The sequence below is a fragment of the Rhinoraja longicauda genome, chromosome 7, assembly GCF_053455715.1.
Source record: "Rhinoraja longicauda isolate Sanriku21f chromosome 7, sRhiLon1.1, whole genome shotgun sequence".
Classification (NCBI taxonomy): Eukaryota; Metazoa; Chordata; class Chondrichthyes; order Rajiformes; family Arhynchobatidae; genus Rhinoraja; species Rhinoraja longicauda.
This window is the reverse complement of record NC_135959.1, coordinates 69,304,926-69,324,392: the sequence shown is the minus strand read 5'-3', so window position 1 is coordinate 69,324,392 and position 19,467 is coordinate 69,304,926. Positions and strand designations below refer to the sequence as shown.

At 45.8% G+C, this 19,467-nt stretch overlaps 1 protein-coding gene across 2 annotated transcripts in view; it reads right to left on the bottom strand.

The window, feature by feature from the left end:
- The window catches only part of LOC144595370 (ETS-related transcription factor Elf-1-like), a 126,932-nt gene that overhangs the window by 2,033 nt on the left and 105,432 nt on the right, over window positions 1-19,467 (bottom strand). For both annotated transcript variants that reach the window (XM_078402811.1, XM_078402812.1), the window contains 3 exons: window positions 17,144-17,224; window positions 13,073-13,265; window positions 3,979-4,494 (listed from right to left, as the gene is read on the bottom strand). In XM_078402811.1, coding sequence (XP_078258937.1) covers window positions 3,979-4,494; window positions 13,073-13,265; window positions 17,144-17,224 — 790 coding nt within the window. The remainder of the gene's footprint in view (window positions 1-3,978; window positions 4,495-13,072; window positions 13,266-17,143; window positions 17,225-19,467) is intronic.

Sequence of the window (19,467 nt, the reverse complement as noted above, 5' to 3'; positions counted from 1 at the left end):
CAACCCGAGCCCATTTTAATCTTCCAAATTCCCATCAACCACCCCACCCACCCCTAGATTCTACTCCGCACTTACACACTTGATGCAATTTTTCATGGCCATCTAACCTACCAACCTGCACGTCTTTGGGATGTGGAAGGAAACACATGTGGAAACAGTTGAGCTAATAGGACTTGATATTACAATCCCTACTGTAATCGGCACTTTCTTAATCTCTTGAGTGGGGGTGGGGGTAAAGACTTCATTGGGGTCATCAGGTGGGCACCCTCCTACCTTGGTATTTCGTTGATAGGCCCACGACACTATTGAGGGCGTGCAGCGTAGGTTTACTGGGTTAATTCCCGGAATGGCGGGACTGTCATATGTTGAAAGACTGGAGCGACTAGGCTTGTATACACTGGAATTTAGAAGGATGAGAGGGGATCTTATCGAAACGTATAAGATTATTAAGGGGTTGGACACATTAGAGGCAGGAAACATGTTCCCAATGTTGGGGGAGTCCAGAACCAGGGGCCACGGTTTAAGAATAAGGGGTAGGCCATTTAGAACAGAGATGAGGAAAAACTTTTTCAGTCAGAGAGCTGTGAATCTGTGGAATTCTCTGCCTCAGAGAGCAGTGGAGGCCAATTCTCTGAATACATTCAAGAGAGAGCTAGATAGAGCTCTTAAGGATAGCGGAGTCATGGGGTATGGGGAGAAAGCAGGAACGGGGTACTGATTGAGAATGATCAGCCATGATCACATTGAATGGCGGTGCTGGCTCGAAGGGCCGAATGGCCTACTCCTACACCTATTGTCTATTGACACCTCCAGAGGGCTCAACAGTGATACCTGGCGTCCCAGGTGCGCTCCCCTCCGTTTTTACCCCTCTTGCTAGTCATTTTGCAGCCCAGTTGGAATCTTTCCTCTTCAGCCACAGCCAGTTGCTGCTTCGCTCGGCAGCCTCTGACAGCGACCTGACAGCTTGCCAGAAGGCCTGTCCTCGGACTCCCATTCCCTTCAGGAAGAATGCGCAGACTCCACCAACTTTCACCCCATTCAACTCTGCAGTCTGTTCTTAGCCAATTCACAGGGGGGAAACTATTGCCATTTTAGAACACAAGAGCAGGATATCTGTTGCATACCCCGTACATTAACACTATCCTACACCCACTAGGGACAATTTTTACATTTACCCAGCCAATTAACCTACATACCTGTACGTCTTCCTGTGGAAGGTGTATGTTGATCAAAGCCTGTCCACTGTTTGAAGCCCATCCAACAACTGAACCACAAAGGCACTGCTACCCAAAGATACTAGAGGAACAAGATGGACCGCTCCGTTGAAATCGCCTATACTGAAGTGTAGTACGCAAAGGAGCCATTTTAGTAGGCAAAACCCGCCGTCCGTTATGCCTCTCGCAGTGTAATCAGTGTTTTGGGGGAACAGTATGTGTGATTATACCATTAAAATGCAGAATATATCTCATCTATCAATTCACAGGTTTTTGTTATTTTTCATTTAAAATGTTTCTGCCGGTTTCTGCCTACTAAAATGGCGCCTTGACGTGCTACAGATTTTTAGGGTCGAGTGGTCTATCTTGTTCCTTTAGTATTTTTGCTGAGGCCCTACTACATGAAGGCTTCCAGGTATTCTTGAACAGCAGTGAGTGATAAAAGATAATAAAACTTTATATGCGGCCGCATGAAAAGTCATTCAAATTTAGAGAAACTAAGGCATTTTGTTTATGAATAAATACCAGCCACGTGTCACTACCATGTATTTGCCACAATTTTGCAGGCTCGGACCAGGGGAGCATCACATGGGAGGGGAGGAAAATGAAGTCTTAATATTTCCTTAATCTAACTGAGCACCATCCTATTCTTCCCAAGTCCAGTATGTTCAACATGCAGTAGTATTGTATTCCACAAACGTTTCCAAAGCAAACCGCTGCGAAGAGTATTTGGACAGAGTTTCTGTGAGGAACAAAGTCAATCCCGGCACAATAGCCAGGGAGTTTAATACTAAAGAAGTCAGAAACCAAAAGTCTGAAACCTCCCAAGTCCATGCAGGGTTAGTGCAAAACCTCAGCCAAAAGAAACATGCTGCGATCCTGCAAAACCCACTGGCAAGGCCCTTGTTGCAGGTTATTCTGAGACTACATTAACTCTTAAGACATTAGTTTATTGGATTATATGGAGCAGCATGGGGAGAATCACAGTATTAATAAGCTAGACTGGCTGATCCATGTCAGCGTCTGGAAGTGCTCTGTCCAGGGAGCTCAGTGATGGATTACCCAGGCCGACAGAGATTACTGGTTGCATCAGCTCCAATAAACTAGTTTCCAGTAAGCCATCATACTATCTCACTGACCCCCACCTCTGGGATAAGCACAAGGGAGGCAGCCAGAACAGATGTGCCAGACTATTTTACCACAGCATTTACCATTACCAGAAAAGACTGAATTATAGAGCTTTGCACTCATTTGCTAAAATTATTCAGAAGGATTGCTGGCCAGTATCAATCTGATTACGATGTAGGAAGGATCTGCAGATGCTGGTTTAAACCAAAGATGGACACATAAAGCTGGAGTAACTCAGTGGGACAGGCAGCATCTCTGGAGAAAAGGGAATAGGTGATGTTTCGGGTCGAGACCCTTCAGACTGAAGAAGGGTCTCGACCCGAAACATGACCTATTCCTTTTCTCCAGAGATCCTGACTAATCCGCTGAGTTACTCCAGCCTTTTTTGTGTCTATCAGTCTGATTACATCCTGTTATCATTTCACCATTTCAAGAGGTTGCTATGATCTTTTATACCGCTCTTACAATACAAGGAGGTCAGTTGGCCCATGGAGTCCATGTCAACCCTCAGAGCACCCCCGCTCTCCCAGGTCTTCCCTCTCACTTTGTCCGTCCAATTCTCCTTCCACCCACCCACGTTAGGGGCGATTTGCAAAGGCCAATTAGCCCATCAACCAGCACGTCTTTGAGATGTGGAAGGCCTGTGCAAACTCCACAGGGCGTTTAGGATTGAACCCGAACTACTGGATAGATTAGAGTGACTTGGATAGATTAGGCGAGTGGGCAAATGCATGGCAGATGCAATATAATGTGGATAAATGTGAGGTTATCCACTTTGGCGGCAAGAACAGGAAAGCAGAGTATTACCTGAATGGTGACCGATTGGGAGAAGGGGAGATGCAACGTGACCTGGGTGTCATGGTGCACCAGTCATTGAAAGCAAGCATGCAGGTGCAGCAGGCAGTGAAGAAAGCGAATGGTATGTTGGCATTCATAGCAAGAGGATTTGAGTTTAGGAGCAGGGAGGTTCTGCTGCAGTTGTACAGGGCCTTGGTGAGACCGCACCTGGAGTATTGTGTGCAGTTTTGGTCTCCTAACCTGAGGAAAGACGTTCTTGCCTTAGAGGGAGTACAGAGAAGGTTCACCAGATTAATACCTGGGATGGCGGGACTTGCATATGAGGAAAGACTGGATAGACTGGGCTTGTACTCGCTGGAATTTAGAAGACTGAGGGGGGATCTTATAGAAACATATAAAATTCTTAAGGGGTTGGAGAGGCTAGATGCGGGAAGATTGTTCCCGATGTTGGGGGAGTCCAGAACCAGGGGTCACAGCTTAAGGATAAGGGGGAAGTCTTTTAGGACCGAGATGAGAAAACATTTCTTCACACAGAGAGTGGTGAGTCTGTGGAATTCTCTGCCACAGAAGGTAGTTGAGGCCAGTTCATTGGTTATATTTAAGAGGGAGTTAGATGTGGCCCTTGTGGCTAAAGGGATCAGGGGGTATGGAGAGAGGGCAGGTACGGGATACTGAGTTGGATGATCAGCCATGATCATATTGAATGGCGGTGCAGGCTCGAAGGGCCGAATGGCCTACTCCTGCACCTATTTTCTATGTTACTGGAGCGCGCAGCCTCGGCACCAACAGCTGGGTCACTCTTACGAAGCTCTGTCATAAAATGCTGCTTTCTCTTTACCTCACGGACTGCGTCGATGGAGTCACTGGTGCCGACAAAGGGTTGACCTTCTGTTCGTGGTGAGGCAGAGCCGACCGCAGAACCTGCACAGTCTTGAAAACACTGGCCTGCTGCGCATGGTGAAGGGCCTGAACATCTCTCAACATTTCTGGAGACAGTAAGTGCACTGACCCTTGCTCAGTCTCTCCAATGTACATTGTTTTCATTGACTCGACTGCAGTGGAGGGCTGTGGCAAAGCTTCCACCACACCCGACAGCACATGCGAGGAAACCCTGGGCTGCTGGGTTTGGATACAACTCATGACTATTGATGATGGCAGGGCTGTTGCCGACGGAGTTTCCGAAGCCGCGGGAAGCTTGTATGCTGCAGGTTTTGGAGAAATTTCCTGGCTTTCAGAAAACATATTGGGATCATCATCTTCATCAAGGTAGATTAGATTCTTGGGCATCTCCTTGAACTGATACACTAAGCGCTGCCCCTCCACCTTGGCAAGGATTCCTCTTTGGTAATAATATCTACAATTGAAAGAAAGGGAAGGGTTAAATCTGTAAACGGAGTTACAAGTGACTCACTTACAATTCTTCTAAGATCCAGTAAATCAAAATTTATAGTCAATTAAAATAGTCGCGCACTGTGTTTCAAGGATATTGCTAAAATTAATTTGAGCAGAAACCTCTCAATATATATAATACTGCAATCACGTAACACATTAGGAACAGTCTAAAGAAGGGTCTCGACCCGAAACGTCACCTATTCCTTTACTCCAGAGATGCTGTGTGACCCGCTGAGTTACTCCATCTTTTTGTGTCTATCATTTGAATTCCTAAACCCTGGAATCCGAGTCGGTCCTTCTCTCATCCTCCTATGTAAACGTCAACATTCTTGCTATTGAGGGCGTGCAGCGTAGGTTTACTAGGTTAATTCCCGTAATGGCGGGACTGTCGTATGTTGAAAGACTGGAGCGACTAGGCTTGTATACACTGGAATTTAGAAGGATGAGAGGGGATCTTATCGAAACGTATAAGATTATTAAGGGGTTGGACACGTTAGAGGCAGGAAACATGTTCCCAATGTTGGGGGAGTCCAGAACAAGGGGCCACAGTTTAAGAATAAGGGGTAGGCCATTTAGAACTGAGACGAGGAAAAACCTATTTCAGTCAGAGTTGTAAATCTGTGGAATTCTCTGCCTCAGAAGGCAGTGGAGGACAATTCTCTGAATGCATTCAAGAGAGAGCTAGATAGAGCTCTTTAGGATAGCGGAGTCAGGGGGTACGGGGAGAAGGCAGGAACGGGGTACTGATTGAGAATGATCAGCCATGATCACATTGAATGGCGGTGCTGGCTCGAAGGGCCGAATGGCCTCCTCCTGTACCTATTGTCTATTGTCAGATGGAACAGACTTTATTTAATGTCTTAAAAGTGAATGGAAATTCCCTGTGCTCTGACTGCATTGATTGCCGTTATGTGTGCAGTCATGTGAGTGAGGTAAAAAAAAAGAGCAAAAGAGCAGAGCGCTTGCACGAGGCGTACAGCGGCGTCAAAATATTGGGAATTTGTTGAAAAATTACCCGCTTCAAGCCTCTTTTAAGTGCATTTCAAAGCAAAAATGGACATTACAAAATAGTGTGAATATGTCACTCTATACTAATAACATTTTTATTATTTTAATTAATTTAGTTATATAATCTTGCACTTAAATTTAATATTTACTCATTACAGTTCCACCGCTGATTTTCTGGCACTCTTGGTTCCAGAGCTTTGCTGGTTTATCCAGCAGGCCAAGGAAGTCGGCTATGGGGATAGATGTGCTGGCTCCAGCTGGGCTGGAGTTCCAGAGCCCCGGCCGCAGGTTGCAAATTCAACCCACCGGTCGAGATTAGCTGCCTTGCCCAGCCTAGGTGCCACATTTTCGGGGAGACTTCCAGGGTGCGGGGGATTTCTCGCGGTACCCCAAGCGACCTCTAGCGGAACCCTAGTGTTCATTACAAGTCCATACATTGGGTTTTTTTCCTTTCTTTTTTTGATCCGATTTCTCCGTTGGTAAATGCGATTTTGGCAAAGTGAAAAACACGGAAATTATGCAAAAAGCGCGGAAAATGGATTTTAAAAACGTGGAAATCCGCGGAAACGCAGAAAATTCACACGCCTGTATGTGGCCCTCGCCTAGTTCGGTCTCCGCGAGGTCAAACACTGGCCATAATTACATTACTTTGCTCAGCCTCTCTCGGTCACTGACACGCTCTCTGCAGAATCTCTAGGAATATTGAGTATCTTGGACTGACTATTTACATCAGTGGGCCCAGTTAATTATCTGGGCCTTCTCTCTGGAGAGAAGGAATGGGGTACCTGAAACTCATTTTACTTTAACCTTCTGGGCCACATACTGATACTAGACACAAAAAGCTGGAGTAAGTCTGCGGGACAGGCAGCATCTCTGGAGAGAAGGAATGGGTGGTGTTTCAGGTCACCCATTCCTTCTCCCCTGAGATGCTGCCTGACCTGCTGAGTTACTCCAGCATTTTGTGAATAAATACCTTTGATTTGTACCAGCACCTGCAGTTATTTTCTTACACTAACTTGCCTCTCGATATTGAAACCAAAGATAATAGAGCAGAGCAGGATAGACCACTCGACCCTAAAAACCGTAGTATGTCATGGCGCCATTTTAGTAGGCAGAAACATTTAAAAAGAAAAATAACAAAAATCTGATAGATGAGATATATTCTGCATTTTAATGGTATCATCACAAATACTGTTCCCCCACAACACTGATTACACTGCGAGAGGCATAACGGACAGCAGGTTTTGCCTACTAAAATGGCTCCTTTGCGCACTACACTTCAGTATAGGCGATTTTGACAGAGGGGTCTATCTTCCTCCACTCTATTATCTTTGATTTAAACCACGAGACAGTACACAACTTGGACAGCAGCAACATAAAAGCAACTGCTAAACTCTCTCAGCCTCATTAGAGGCAACAGAATCGTCCAAAAAGAAACATTTGTTTGACCAGAGAAAGAACGAACTGCATATGCTGGTTAATAAACTTGACAAGAACTGAGCACCAGGTCAAATGTGTCCTCAATAAATCTAGATCAGAATTTCAACCTTTGGACAATTAGAAATTCATGGTGAGGCCAGAAAGACAATAGTTTTGTGCAACACATTATCCCATCCTACAACTTGTTCCAGCAATTTAAAACCTACTTCTTATTCATCTCTGTACGAAGAAAAACTGCAGATGCTGGTTTAAATCGAAGGTAGACACAAAATGCTGGAGTAACTCAGCGGGTCAGGCAGCATCTCTGAAGAGAAGGAATGGGTGACGTTTCAAGTCGAGACGTCTTCAGTCTGAAGAAGAGTCTCGACCCGAAACGTCACCCATTCCTTCTCTCCTGAGATGCTGCCTGACCCGCTGAGTTACTCCAGCATTTTGTGTCAACCTTCTTATTCATCTCTCCTCATCACTTAATGATTATTGAAGCAAAGTCATTTTTCTGAAATAATTTCAACATATTTGTAAAAGTACATAACCACCAATTTACCGCAGTATTTGAGCACTGAAAATGATTGTTTAAAAGTCCTGCACAATGCACTGGCGTGATAATGATCAAAGGAATCCAGCTGCTAGCAAGCTCGAAATTGTTCACAGCATTTTAATAGGTGTCAGTGAAAACATTTACACCTCATAAAACACCTCACTGCCCACCAGAAGATCATTTTCTCCAATATAGAAACTTAGGTACTGCTAAAATTCCAGATTAACATAGAAATATAGAAAACATAGAAAATAGGTGCAGGAGTAGTCCAGCCAGCCCTTCGAGCCAGCACTGCCATTCAATATGATCATCCAAAATCAGTACCCCATTCCTGCTTTCTCCCCTTCTTAGGCCCCCTCGGTCATGGCTGACCATGGGTGGTGCATCCTAGTTGGCTGCTTGCTCCACACCTCGGCTAGAGCAGCGTCGCTTGTGGCTGAAGAGACCAATGCGGGAGTGACTTTCTCCCCATATCCCTTGATTGCCCAAAGAACTAAATCTAACTCTCTCTTGAAAACATCCAGTGAATTGGCCTCCACTGCCTTCTGTGGCAGAGAATTCCACAGATTCAAACTCAAATTTCACTCTACCTTAATTGGTACATGTGACAATTAAATTGAATCTTGAATCTTGAGATTCACAACTCTCTGGGTGACAAAGTTTTTCCTCATCTCAGTCCTAAATGGCCTACCCCTTATTCTTGATCCCTGGTTCTGGACTCCCCAACATTAGGAACATTTTTCCTGCATTTACCCTGTCAATCCTCTAATAATTTTATATGTTTCTATAAGATCCCCTCTCAACCTTCTAAATTCCAGCGAAAACAAGCCCAGTCGATCCATTCTTTCATCATACGTCAGTCCCGCCATCCTGGGAATTAACCTGGTGAACCTACACTGCACTCCCTCAATAGCAATAATGTCCTTCCTCAAATTAGGAGACCAAAATTGCACACAATACTTCAGGTGCGGTCTCACCAGAGCCCTGCATAACTGCAGTAGGAACTTCTTGCTCCTGAACTCAAATCCTCTCGCAATGAAGGCCAACATGCCATTGGCTTTCTTCACGGCCTGTTTCCCATTATAAATTCACCTGTCTCTCCGACTGTAAGGGACCTACATTGGTCTTCACTAATCTTTTCCTTTTTAGATACTTAAAGAAACTTTTACAGTCAGTTTTTATATTACCCGCAAGCTTTCTTTCATGCTCATTTCCCCCCCCCTCTTAATTAACCCCTTTGTCCTCTGTTGAGTTTTAAATTTCTCCCAGTCCTCCAGTTTGCTGCTTCTATCTGGCCAATTTATATGCCTCTTCCTTGGCTTTAACACGATCCTTGACTTCCCTCGTCAGCCACGTTTGAGCCACCTTCTCAGTTTTATTTTTTCGCCATACAGGGATGAACAATTTCTGGAATTTATCCATGTGGTCTTTAAATCTTCGCCATTGCATCTCCACTGTCAACCCTTTAAGTATAATTTGCCAGTTTATCCTAGCCAATTCCCGTCTCATACCTTCAAAGTCTCCGTTATTCAAGTTCAGGAACCCTAGTCTCTGAATTAACCGTGTCACTCTCCATCCTCATGCAGAATTCCACCATATTATGGTCACTGTTACCCAACAAGATCGCTAACTAATCCTTCCTCATTACACAATACTCAGTCTAGGATGGCCTGCCCTCTAGTCGGTTCCTCTACATATTGGTTTCAAAACCCATCCCGTATACATTTCAGGAAATCCTCCTCCTCAGCGCTGCTACAAATTTGGTTGGCCCAATCTGTACATCGATTTAAATCACCCATGATATCCACTGTACCTTTGCTACACGCATCCCTAATTTCCTGCTTGATACTGTCCCCAATCTCCCTACTGCTGTTGGTGGTCTGTATACCACTCCAACAAGCGTTTTCTGCCCTTGGCTATTTCACAGCTCTACCATACCAATTCTACAGCATCCAAGCTAATGTCTCTCCTTGCTATTACATGAATCTCCTCTTTAACCAGCAATGCCACCCCACCTCCTCTTCCTTTCAGTCTATCCTTCCTGAATATCAAATACCCCTGCATGTTTAACTCCCAGCCTTGGTCACCCTGGAGCCATGTCTCCGTAATTCCAACTATATCATATCCCTCAACTACTTACTGCGCATTCAATTCATCCACCTTATTTTGAATGCTCCTCGCATTAAGGCAGAAAGCTTTCAGGTTGGTTTTTCTTATCTCCCTTCTACCTTTTGCTTCTGTCCTCCTTTTATGGCCCTCCGTCTCCCTGCATTGGGTCCCATCCCCCTGGCGTTTGTTTAAACGTGACCTTTCCTTTTCTCTCTTTCCCGTTAGCTGCATGGATACGCGTCCACATTGGTGACTCCACCACCTCCCCCTGGGTAGTTTAAACCCACCCGTGAAGCACTAGCAAACCTACCTGCCGGAATGTTGGTCCCCTTCCAATTAAGGTGCAACCTGTCCCATTTGTACAGGTCACTCCTGCAAGCTTCAAGATCAGTCAGGTCATTTTAGTAGTTAGTTCAGTTAGTTTATTGCCACGTGTACCGAGGTAGTGTAAAACTTGTTGTTGCGTGCTAGCCAATCAGCAGAATGACTATACATAATAATAATAATAATAATAATACATTACATTTATATAGCGCTTTTCATATACTCAAAGACGCTTTACAGGGATTTAGAGAACATAGGGAAGTGAATAAATAGATAAATAAGTAAACGAACAGAGAAAGGAGACAGAGGGTGGGGTGACCTTCAGTGGTTGAAGGCAGTACTGAATAGGTGAGACTTCAGCGATGTTTTGAATGTGGTGAGTGTGGAGGAGTCTCTGATGGTTTGAGGTAGTGAGTTCCATAGGGTGGGAGCAGCGATGGAGAAAGCCCTGTCCCCCCAGGATCTGAGTTTGGTCCGGATGGGGGGGGGGGACAGGAGATTGGCAGCAGCAGAGCGGAGGGTGCAGGTGGGAGTGTGCCTGTGGAGGAGGTCGGTCAGGTAGGATGGGGCCAGGTTATGGAGGGCTTTGTAGGTCATGAGGAGGATTTTGTACTGGATTCTCTGGGGGATGGGGAGCCAGTGGAGTTTGTAAAGGACGGGGGTGATATGGTCACGGATCGAGGTGTGGGTGAGTAGACGGGCAGCGGAGTTTTGAATGTATTGAAGTTTACTGATGATTTTTGAGGGTGCGCCATAGAGGAGGCTACACATTTACAGTGTGTAGATACATGATATGGGAATAACGTTTAGTGCAAGGTGCAGCCAGCAAGGATAGTCCGAGGGACATCAAAGACATTAACGATGGAAAAACTTTGAGTTGCTCTGCATTGATGAATTCTATTAAAAGCAGCGCTTGATCCTAAACGAGCACCACCAGGGCTATATTTTTGGCTAATCAGCAACTTTCATTGAGTAACACAGAGAAGGGCAGCACAAGGTACAAGACCATAAGATATTGAAGCAGAATTAGGCCATTCGGCCCATCGCGCCCCAGGGAAAACAGTCCACGTGATCGTCACAAATAGAAAGATCGTGGGTTGGCAACAGGTCCAATCCATTTCACCCTAAATAAATCATTCCACCCTAAATAAATCACGACAGACACTAAAGCACCAAAAGCTAGAGTAACTCAGCGGGTCAGGCACTTTCTCTGGAGAAAAGGGATAGGTGACATTTCTGGTCAAGACCTTCTTCAGGCAAATAAGTCATGCTTGGTTTGTACACAACTTCCTCAGTTCCATTTTTTTTTAATACAATTATCATAAAAAATTATCAACGTCATTCTTGAACATTTCATTTGACCAAACATGAAAGTTGGTTTTGGGGAAAGCCAATTCTAGATTTCCATTGGAGACACAATGAACTGCAGGTGATGATGGGACCTTAGGTAGACACTAAATGCTGGAGTAACTCAGCGGGACAAGCAGCATCTCGGGAGAGAAGGTATGGGTGATGTTTCGGGTCGAGACTCTTCTTCAGACCTGGAACCTGAAGTGCTGGAGTAACTTATGGGCGGCACAGTGGCGCAGCGGTAGAGTTGCTGCCTTACAGTGAATGCAGCGCCGGAGACTCAGGTTCGATCCTGACTACGGGCGTCGTCTGTACGGAGTTTGTACGTTCTCCCCGTGACCTGCGTGGGTTTTCTCCGAGATCTTCTGTTTCCTCCCACACTCCAAAGATGTACAGGTATGTGGGTTAATTGGCCGGGTAAAAAGTTTTTTAAAAATTGTCCCTAGTGGGTGTAGGATAGTGTTAATGTGCGGGGATCGCTGGGCGGCGCGGACCCGGTGGGCCGAAGGGCCTGTTTCCGCGCTGTATCTCTAAATCTAAACTCAGCAGATTAGGCAGCATCACTTCAGGACATGAATAGGTTGGGAACCTTCATCAAATGGGTCTAAAGATAGGTGCCAACCCAAAATGTGGCCTATCTATGTCCTCTGGAGATGCTGCCCGAACTGCCAAGTTGGTGTTTTGATCCAGATTTCCATCAATGTTTCTGCTCAAACACCACTTCCTGACAGTTGAATTTGAAGACCACGTTTTCCAGTTCAGGTGTCGAGTGTTTAATTGTCACATGCACCGGGAACAATGAAATTCTTATTTACAGGCACAGTAACACCACAAATAAACATACCATAAGCAATAGTACAATAAATTATCAGTAGTGCTAGGTAACACAACATAATTATGCAAGTCCAAGTACAAGTAAACAGAGTCCACAATAGGTCAGTGGTGCTGAGGTCGGGTTGTGCTGTCTACGTCAAGAACCTGATGTTCGTCGGGAGGAAGCGGTTCTTGAAATTGGAAGTCATGGCTCTCGGGCTCCTGAACCTTCTTACCAATGGTAGCAGCGAGAAGAAAGTGCGGCCAGAATGCTGTGGGTCTTTGATGATGTTGGCTATCTTTTTGAGGCAGCGTTTCCTGTAGATCCCTTTTGACGTGTGGGGGAGGTCAAAAGACACATCCCACATACTCTTGGCACTGCCACCATCGGTATAGAAGCCAGAGAATCGTATCCGCCAAGTTCAAGAACAATTTCTTCCCAACAGCCCTAGGCTCGTGAACCATCCTGCACAACCCAAACCACAACCCTACCTCAGCATCAAACTACTACAGACTTTGGACCACTATGGTTCCTTTACATCCTTCAGTTATTATACTATCATGGTCTGGTTTACTTGGAATTTATTATATTTATTTGTTGTTGTTGTTGCTTTGCCTATAAACCTGCAGCGTGCAAGCCTTTCATTGTTCTGCTTCATATTTGGTAAATATGACAAATAATGACTTGAAGAATGAAAGAAAATAAATAGTATAAAATTTGGCAATGAAAGTGGTACCAAAGGTTGGGGAACCAGATTCTCATTTATTTCAGGGTCCATGATGATGCTGCAACTGGCCACCGGACAATACAGTACATGGCACATGGGAAGGAGGACTGATCAATAATTTGCAAGGAAATAATTGGCATTAAAGCCTGACCTTCAGATTTGCACAAATACACTGGACCCATCATAGATGAATGGTGGATTACCATACTCACCACACCAATATAACGCACCTGAGAGCTCTGCCCATGGTCTCATAGTTCATGTCCGGCTTGTTTTTGTGTTTGCCCCAGAGTCTGGACACAGCCTTCGAGTCAACCAACTTGAAGATGCCTTTATCCCTCTGAGTCCATTTGATGTAGCGCGGACACGTATTCTTGTCCTGGAGCAGAGCCAAAAGGAACTCCCAGAGGTAGATTGTGTTTCCTGGAAGTATTTAACAACAAGTGTTATGCATGCCAAGCCAAATCTTCATATGCCAAGGTGCTTTGACGTGCAGTGATTGTTGCAGCCAGCCTGTTCATCCGCCCTTGATGATCAAAAATAAAGATTTACATTTATATAATCTTTGCACAATAGTAGGATATGCTGACCAATAAAGTTGCTTGTAAAGTGCAGAGTTACAAAGGAAACATGAGAGTCAATATTCATTCAGTAAGATGGTGGTACAGTGGCAGGGTTGCTGCTTTACAGCGCCCGAGACCACAGTTCGATCCCGACTACGGGTGTTGTCTGTACGTTTCATGCAGATGCTTGCACCACCTCTTTCCTATTTCCTGAGATGAGGGAGGACCTCACTGAAACTTCCTGAATTTTTAGATTTTTTAATTAGATTTAGAGATACAGCGCGGAAACAGGCCCTTCGGCCCACCGAGTCCGCGCCGCCCAGCGATCCCCGCACACTAACACTATCCTACGCCCACTAGGGACAATTTTTACATTTGCCCAGCCAATTAACCTAAAAACCTGTACGTCGTTGGAGTGTACCGAAGATCTCGGAGAAAACCCACGCAAGTCACGGGGAGAACGTACAAACTCCGTACAGTACAGCACCCGTAGTCAGGATCCAACCCGAGTCTCCGGCGCTGCATTCGCTGTAAGGCAGCAACTCTACCACTGCGCCACCGTGCCGCCCTGGTGGAAGGCCTGGACAGAGTGAATGTGGGGAGGATATTTCCACTAGTGGGAGAGTCTAGGACGAGAGGCCATAGCCTCAGGAGAAAAGGACGTACCTTTAGAAAGATGATGAGGGGGAATTTCTTTAGTCAGTGGGTGGTAGATCTGTGGAATTCATCGCCACAGGAGGCGGTGGAGGCCAAGACAATGGATATTTTTAAGGCGGAGAGTGACAGATTCTTGATTAGTACTGGTGTCAGGGGTTATGAGGAGAAGGCGGGAGCATGGGATTGAGAGGGAACAATAGATCAGTCAGAATGGGCTGATGGAATAGACTTGATGGGCCGAATGGCCTATTTCTGCTCCTAAAATTGATGAACCAATTAGCAGTTGCAGCACTGAATTTGTGATACTAAAAGGGGATGCTTCCGAAACCAAAGCCGTTAACCAAAGCCAGAAGAACTCGAAAGAAAAAATAAATGTGAATTGAGAGCAAGGTTATTTCTTCTTCGATCCAACAGTACTATTAAGTAGCATAAGAAGATAACTGCAGATGCTGGTACAAATCGAAGGTATTTATTCACAAAATGCTGGAGTAACTCAGCAGGTCAGGCAGCCTTGGGAGAGAAGGAATGGGTGACGTTTCGGGTCGAGACCCTTCTTCAGACTGATGTCATGGGGGCGGGACAAAGGAAGGATATAGGTGGAGACAGGAAGATAGAGGGAGATCTGGGAAGGAGGAGGGGAAGAGAGGGACAGAGGAACTATCTAAAGTTGGAGAAGTCGATGTTCATACCACTGGGCTGCAAACTCCCCAGGGGAAATATGAGGTGCTGTTCCTCCAATTTCCGGTGGGCCTCACTATGGCACTGGAGGAGGCCCATGACAGAAAGGTCAGAATGGGAATGGGAGGGGGAGTTGAAGTGCTCGGCCACCGGGAGATCAGTTTGGTCAATGCGAACCGAGCGCAGGTGTTCAGTGAAGCGATCACCGAGCCTGCGCTTGGTTTCGCCGATGTAAATAAGTTGACATCTAGAGCAGCGGATGCAATAGATGAGGTTGGAGGAGGTGCAGGTGAACCTCTGTCTCACCTGGAAAGACTGTTTGGGTCCTTGGATGGAGTTGAGGGGGGAGGTAAAGGGACAGGTGTTGCATCTCGTGCGGTTGAAGGGGAAAGTGCCCGGGTTTGGGGTGGTTTGGGTAGGAAGGGACGAGTGGACCAGGGAGTTACGGAGGGAACGGTCTCTGCGGAATGCAGAGAGGGGAGGGGATGGGAAGATATGGCCAGTGGTGGGGTCCCGTTGTAGGTGACGGAAATGTTGGCGGATGATTTGTTGGATCCGCTGGCTGGTGGGGTGGAAGGTGAGAACGAGGGGGATTCTGTCCTTGTTGCGAGTGGGGGGAGGGGGAGCAAGAGCGGAGCTGCGGGATGTAGAAGAGACCCTAGTGAGAGCCTCATCTATAATGGAGGAGGGGAAGCCCCGTTTCCTGAAGAACGAGGACATCTCTGAAGCCCTAGTGTGAAATACCTCATCCCGGGCGCAGATGTGGCGTAGACGGAGGAATTGGGAGTAGGGGATAGAAATTTGCAGGGGACCGGGTGGGAAGAAGTGTAGTCCAGATAGCTGTGCGAGTCAGTGGGTTTATAGTAAATGTCCGTCACTAGTCTGTCTCCTGTGATGGAGATGGTGAGGTCCAGAAATGGGAGGGAGATGTTGGAGATAGTCCAAGTATATTTAAGGGCAGGATGGAAATTGGAGGTGAAGTGTATGAAGTCAGTGAGTTCTGCATGGGTGCAAGAGGTAGCACCAATGCAGTCGTCGATGTAGCGGAGGTAGAGTTCGGGGATGGGGCCAGTGTATGTCCGGAACAGGGATTGTTCGACGTACCCGACAAAGAGGCAGGCGTAGCTAGGGCCCATGCGAGTGCCCATAGCTACGCCTCTGGTTTGGAGGAAGTGGGAGGAGTCAAAGGAGAAGTTGTTGAGGGTAAGAACCAGCTCTGCTAGGCGGGGGAAGAGTGTTGGTAGATGGGGATTGGCTGGTTCTACGGTCGAGGAAGAAACGGAGGGCTTCGAGACCATCCTTGTGGGGGATGGAAGTGTAGAGTGACTGGACATCCATGGCGAAGATGAGGGAGTGGGGGCCTGGGAACCGGAAGTTATCGAGGAGATGGAGAGCGTGTGCGGTGTCTTGGACGTAGGTGGGGAGGGATTTAACCAGGGGGGATAATGTATCTACATCAATGAAATGGATGTCCTCTCCACAATAGTCAACTTGGTTAACAAAAAAGGCACCAATGTGAGAAAATCTACTTGCAAACCTACTGAGGTGTGGCAGCACAAAGAAATAGTTGGCATTTATGATCAAAATGTGAGTCGCCATTGGTTTCGACACCACACCCCCCCCCCCCCGCTGTCTCTCCTTTAAGTGACAGGGCCTGGAATGCAGAGCCACCAAAGCACCCACTGATGTGGGACTGGGGTGGGGAGCAAGCCAGATCGTACACAATTCAGCCCACTCAATAACAGACTGCAGTTGTATTTGCCAACCCTGACATTTGTCTTGAAAGAGGGCACAGAGGTAAAAAATATATATATGCATTGTTGACTGTCTGGCAAGGCAGAGAGGCCAACAAATGACCTTGTTGGTACCCTGTGGCTGCACCCTAATGGCGGACAAATGGCACCCTGCGCATCAGAATTTAACTCGTTTCTCAGCCGCAATGCCTCCCACTGGCAGCATTTGGGCAAGATGCCCATGTCACAAGGCAAAACCCTACCAGAGCAGCTATGTCCTGGCCAAGAGCTACCGGGGGCATGGGGGTGGGGAGAGGGGTGGAGGGGGGGAGATTACGTGTTATGCCTAGAGGAGGCACTCCAACCTCTTCTGACTCTCAAATACTACAGTTACGGTTTTATGACACAGCTTAAGCTTATCTGACTCCTTCACCTTGCTGAGCTCAAGTAAAAAAGATGGACAATGGACACAAGTGGCCTCGTTATTACTTGAGTAACAACCTCTCGACTTGCTTCCTTTAAAACTGGTAGCAGGCAGATTGAAGGAGAGTCCCTGTTCCAGATTTGCTTGACATTCTCATCTCTGACATGATACCTATTCACTCCGACTTGAGAGGCAAGGCTCAGCCTTGCATTTGTGAAGGTGCTGTTATTGTTTACACTGGATTACCTTTGCCATCTTTGTTTCTCCTCTTCACAGGGAAGTCTGGACTTGCGGGTGAACCTGGTCGAGGTGGTTTCAGTTTGCGACCTTTAAGCAAAATGTTTAAAGTTTCAATTAACGATGAGGCTTATTTTCCGAATAAAATTATAGCCGAAGTGAAAAAGAAGGATGTCTACTTAAAATACTGAAACACTCGTCCCACTCCACCGTGCCCGTCGCTTAGCCCTGCAAAAGTTACCTTACGGAATATCTAGAGACACAAGAAACTACAGATGCTGGAATCTTGAGTCAAAAACAAGCTTCTGCACGAAATCAGAGGGTCAGACAGCATCTATGGAGGGAAAATCGAACGATGGTATTTTGGATCAGAACACTTCTTCAAATTGAGAATTCCAAAAATGTATCCAATTTCATTATGAAAGCTAAGGAATCTGCTTCCATCTCACTCCTAGGAAGTGCACTTCAGATCACAACAATTCTGACATGAATAATTTTTCCCACATCTTTATTCCTTCGAATATTTTCTTCCTCTGGAATATTTCTACACCCGGTGCTGTCTACGTAGATGTCCTCCCTGGGATCTCATGGGTTCATGGATTAATTATCTGTAACGCAGGTAGGTAATAGAACAATCTGGAAGAGTTTAATGGGAGTGAGAGTGAGAAATGGTTACTGGGAAAATAAATAGGGAAAATGGGACTGGCGAGAATGCTCTCGAGAGCTAGCACCGATTCAGGGGGTCAAGTGGCTTCCTCTGGCACAAGAACATCTGAAAACAATTAACCAACGTCACACATAAAATCTCTGATCATACCTTGCATGCAAGCAAAATAACTTCTACCGTCCAACGCAGTCTTGCACTGCAAAGTTGTCCTACATTCATTTTGACACTCGACACACCATGGTCCTGTCAGCGGCACAGGCAGCATCTCTGGAGAGAAGGAATGGGTGGCGTTTCAGGTCGACCGGAAACGTCACCCACTCCTTCTCTCCAGGGATGCTGCCTGTGCCGCTGAGTTACTCCAGCATTTTGTGCCCATCTTCGATTTAAACCAGCATCTGCAGTTCTTTCCCACACATAGTTCTGACAGCTACTGAATGGCCGTTGCTTTTGTTCAAAAACAAAGTCTAAATTTGACCTAACATCCCATTTAAAAATAAATACAGCCTCTCTTACTTAAAAATAGCTTGTTCATTGCAATGATATGGCTGGTCATAAAAAATATTCAGGAAAATTTCCTCAATGTTAATAGCTCTAATAATAACAGTGCTGTCAATTTACATTTGTGCAAATGAACAGCTGCTCATGTTAAAAACATATCAAATATATTACAATATGACTACGATATCAGAAGAATCCTCCACTTTCAAGACAAAAGAAAGAACATCTATGTTAAAAGCAAGGTTGTTAAAGCGATTAATTGGAACTGGATGGCGATGGGTCTGAACATATTTGCAAGAGAAATGGATGTTTTCTAATGCATGTGATTTGAATTCATGTGTTTAAGGATCAGCATAACTATAAATGCTACTTCAACACTTTGTAAAACAGTACGGCAATAGGACATTAATTCCGTGACAATGTTCCACATTGAGTGGGTGCCACAATCATGTCACCAAAGATCTTCCTTCATAAGCCAGCAAGTTTGTAGGAAGTTATTTTTAAAGCAGATTACCAATACTCAGTGGAACTCCGTTGACATCAGCCATTCAATTATAGCATGTCCTAACTACTTTGGCACACACAGTTCCTCATTCTCCATGTGTAGGAAGGAACTGTTGTAAAGTTTGTAACTTTGTCAGTGCCCTCGGTGGCTGCTATTAATATACATTGGGTATGCAGCGAAGAATTTCACTGTGCCTAGTCACATGTGACAATGAAGTATTCCATTCCATTCCAACTGCAGATGCTGGTTTAAACTGAAGATAGACACAAAATGCCGGAGTAACTCAGCGGGACGGGCAGCATCTCTGGAGAGAAGGAATGGGTGACGTTTTGGGTCGAGACCCTTCTTCTGAAGGGTTTTTCAGTCTGAAGAAGGGTCTCGACCTGAAACGTCACCCGTTCCTTCTCTACAGAGATGCTGCCTGAGTTATTCCACCGTTTTAGGTCTATCCCCATTCTCCACGTCCTTTCCAAGCCTTTTGCTCCTTCCCAGCATGTCCATTACAATATACAGAGCAATATCAAGTACACTATTGTGTAGGAAGAAAGGTCTCGACCCGAAACGTCACCCATACCTTCTCTTCTGAGATGCTGCCTGACCCGCTGAGTTACTCCAGCATTTTGACATCTATCTTCAAGTACACTGTTGATGTAAACTGTACAT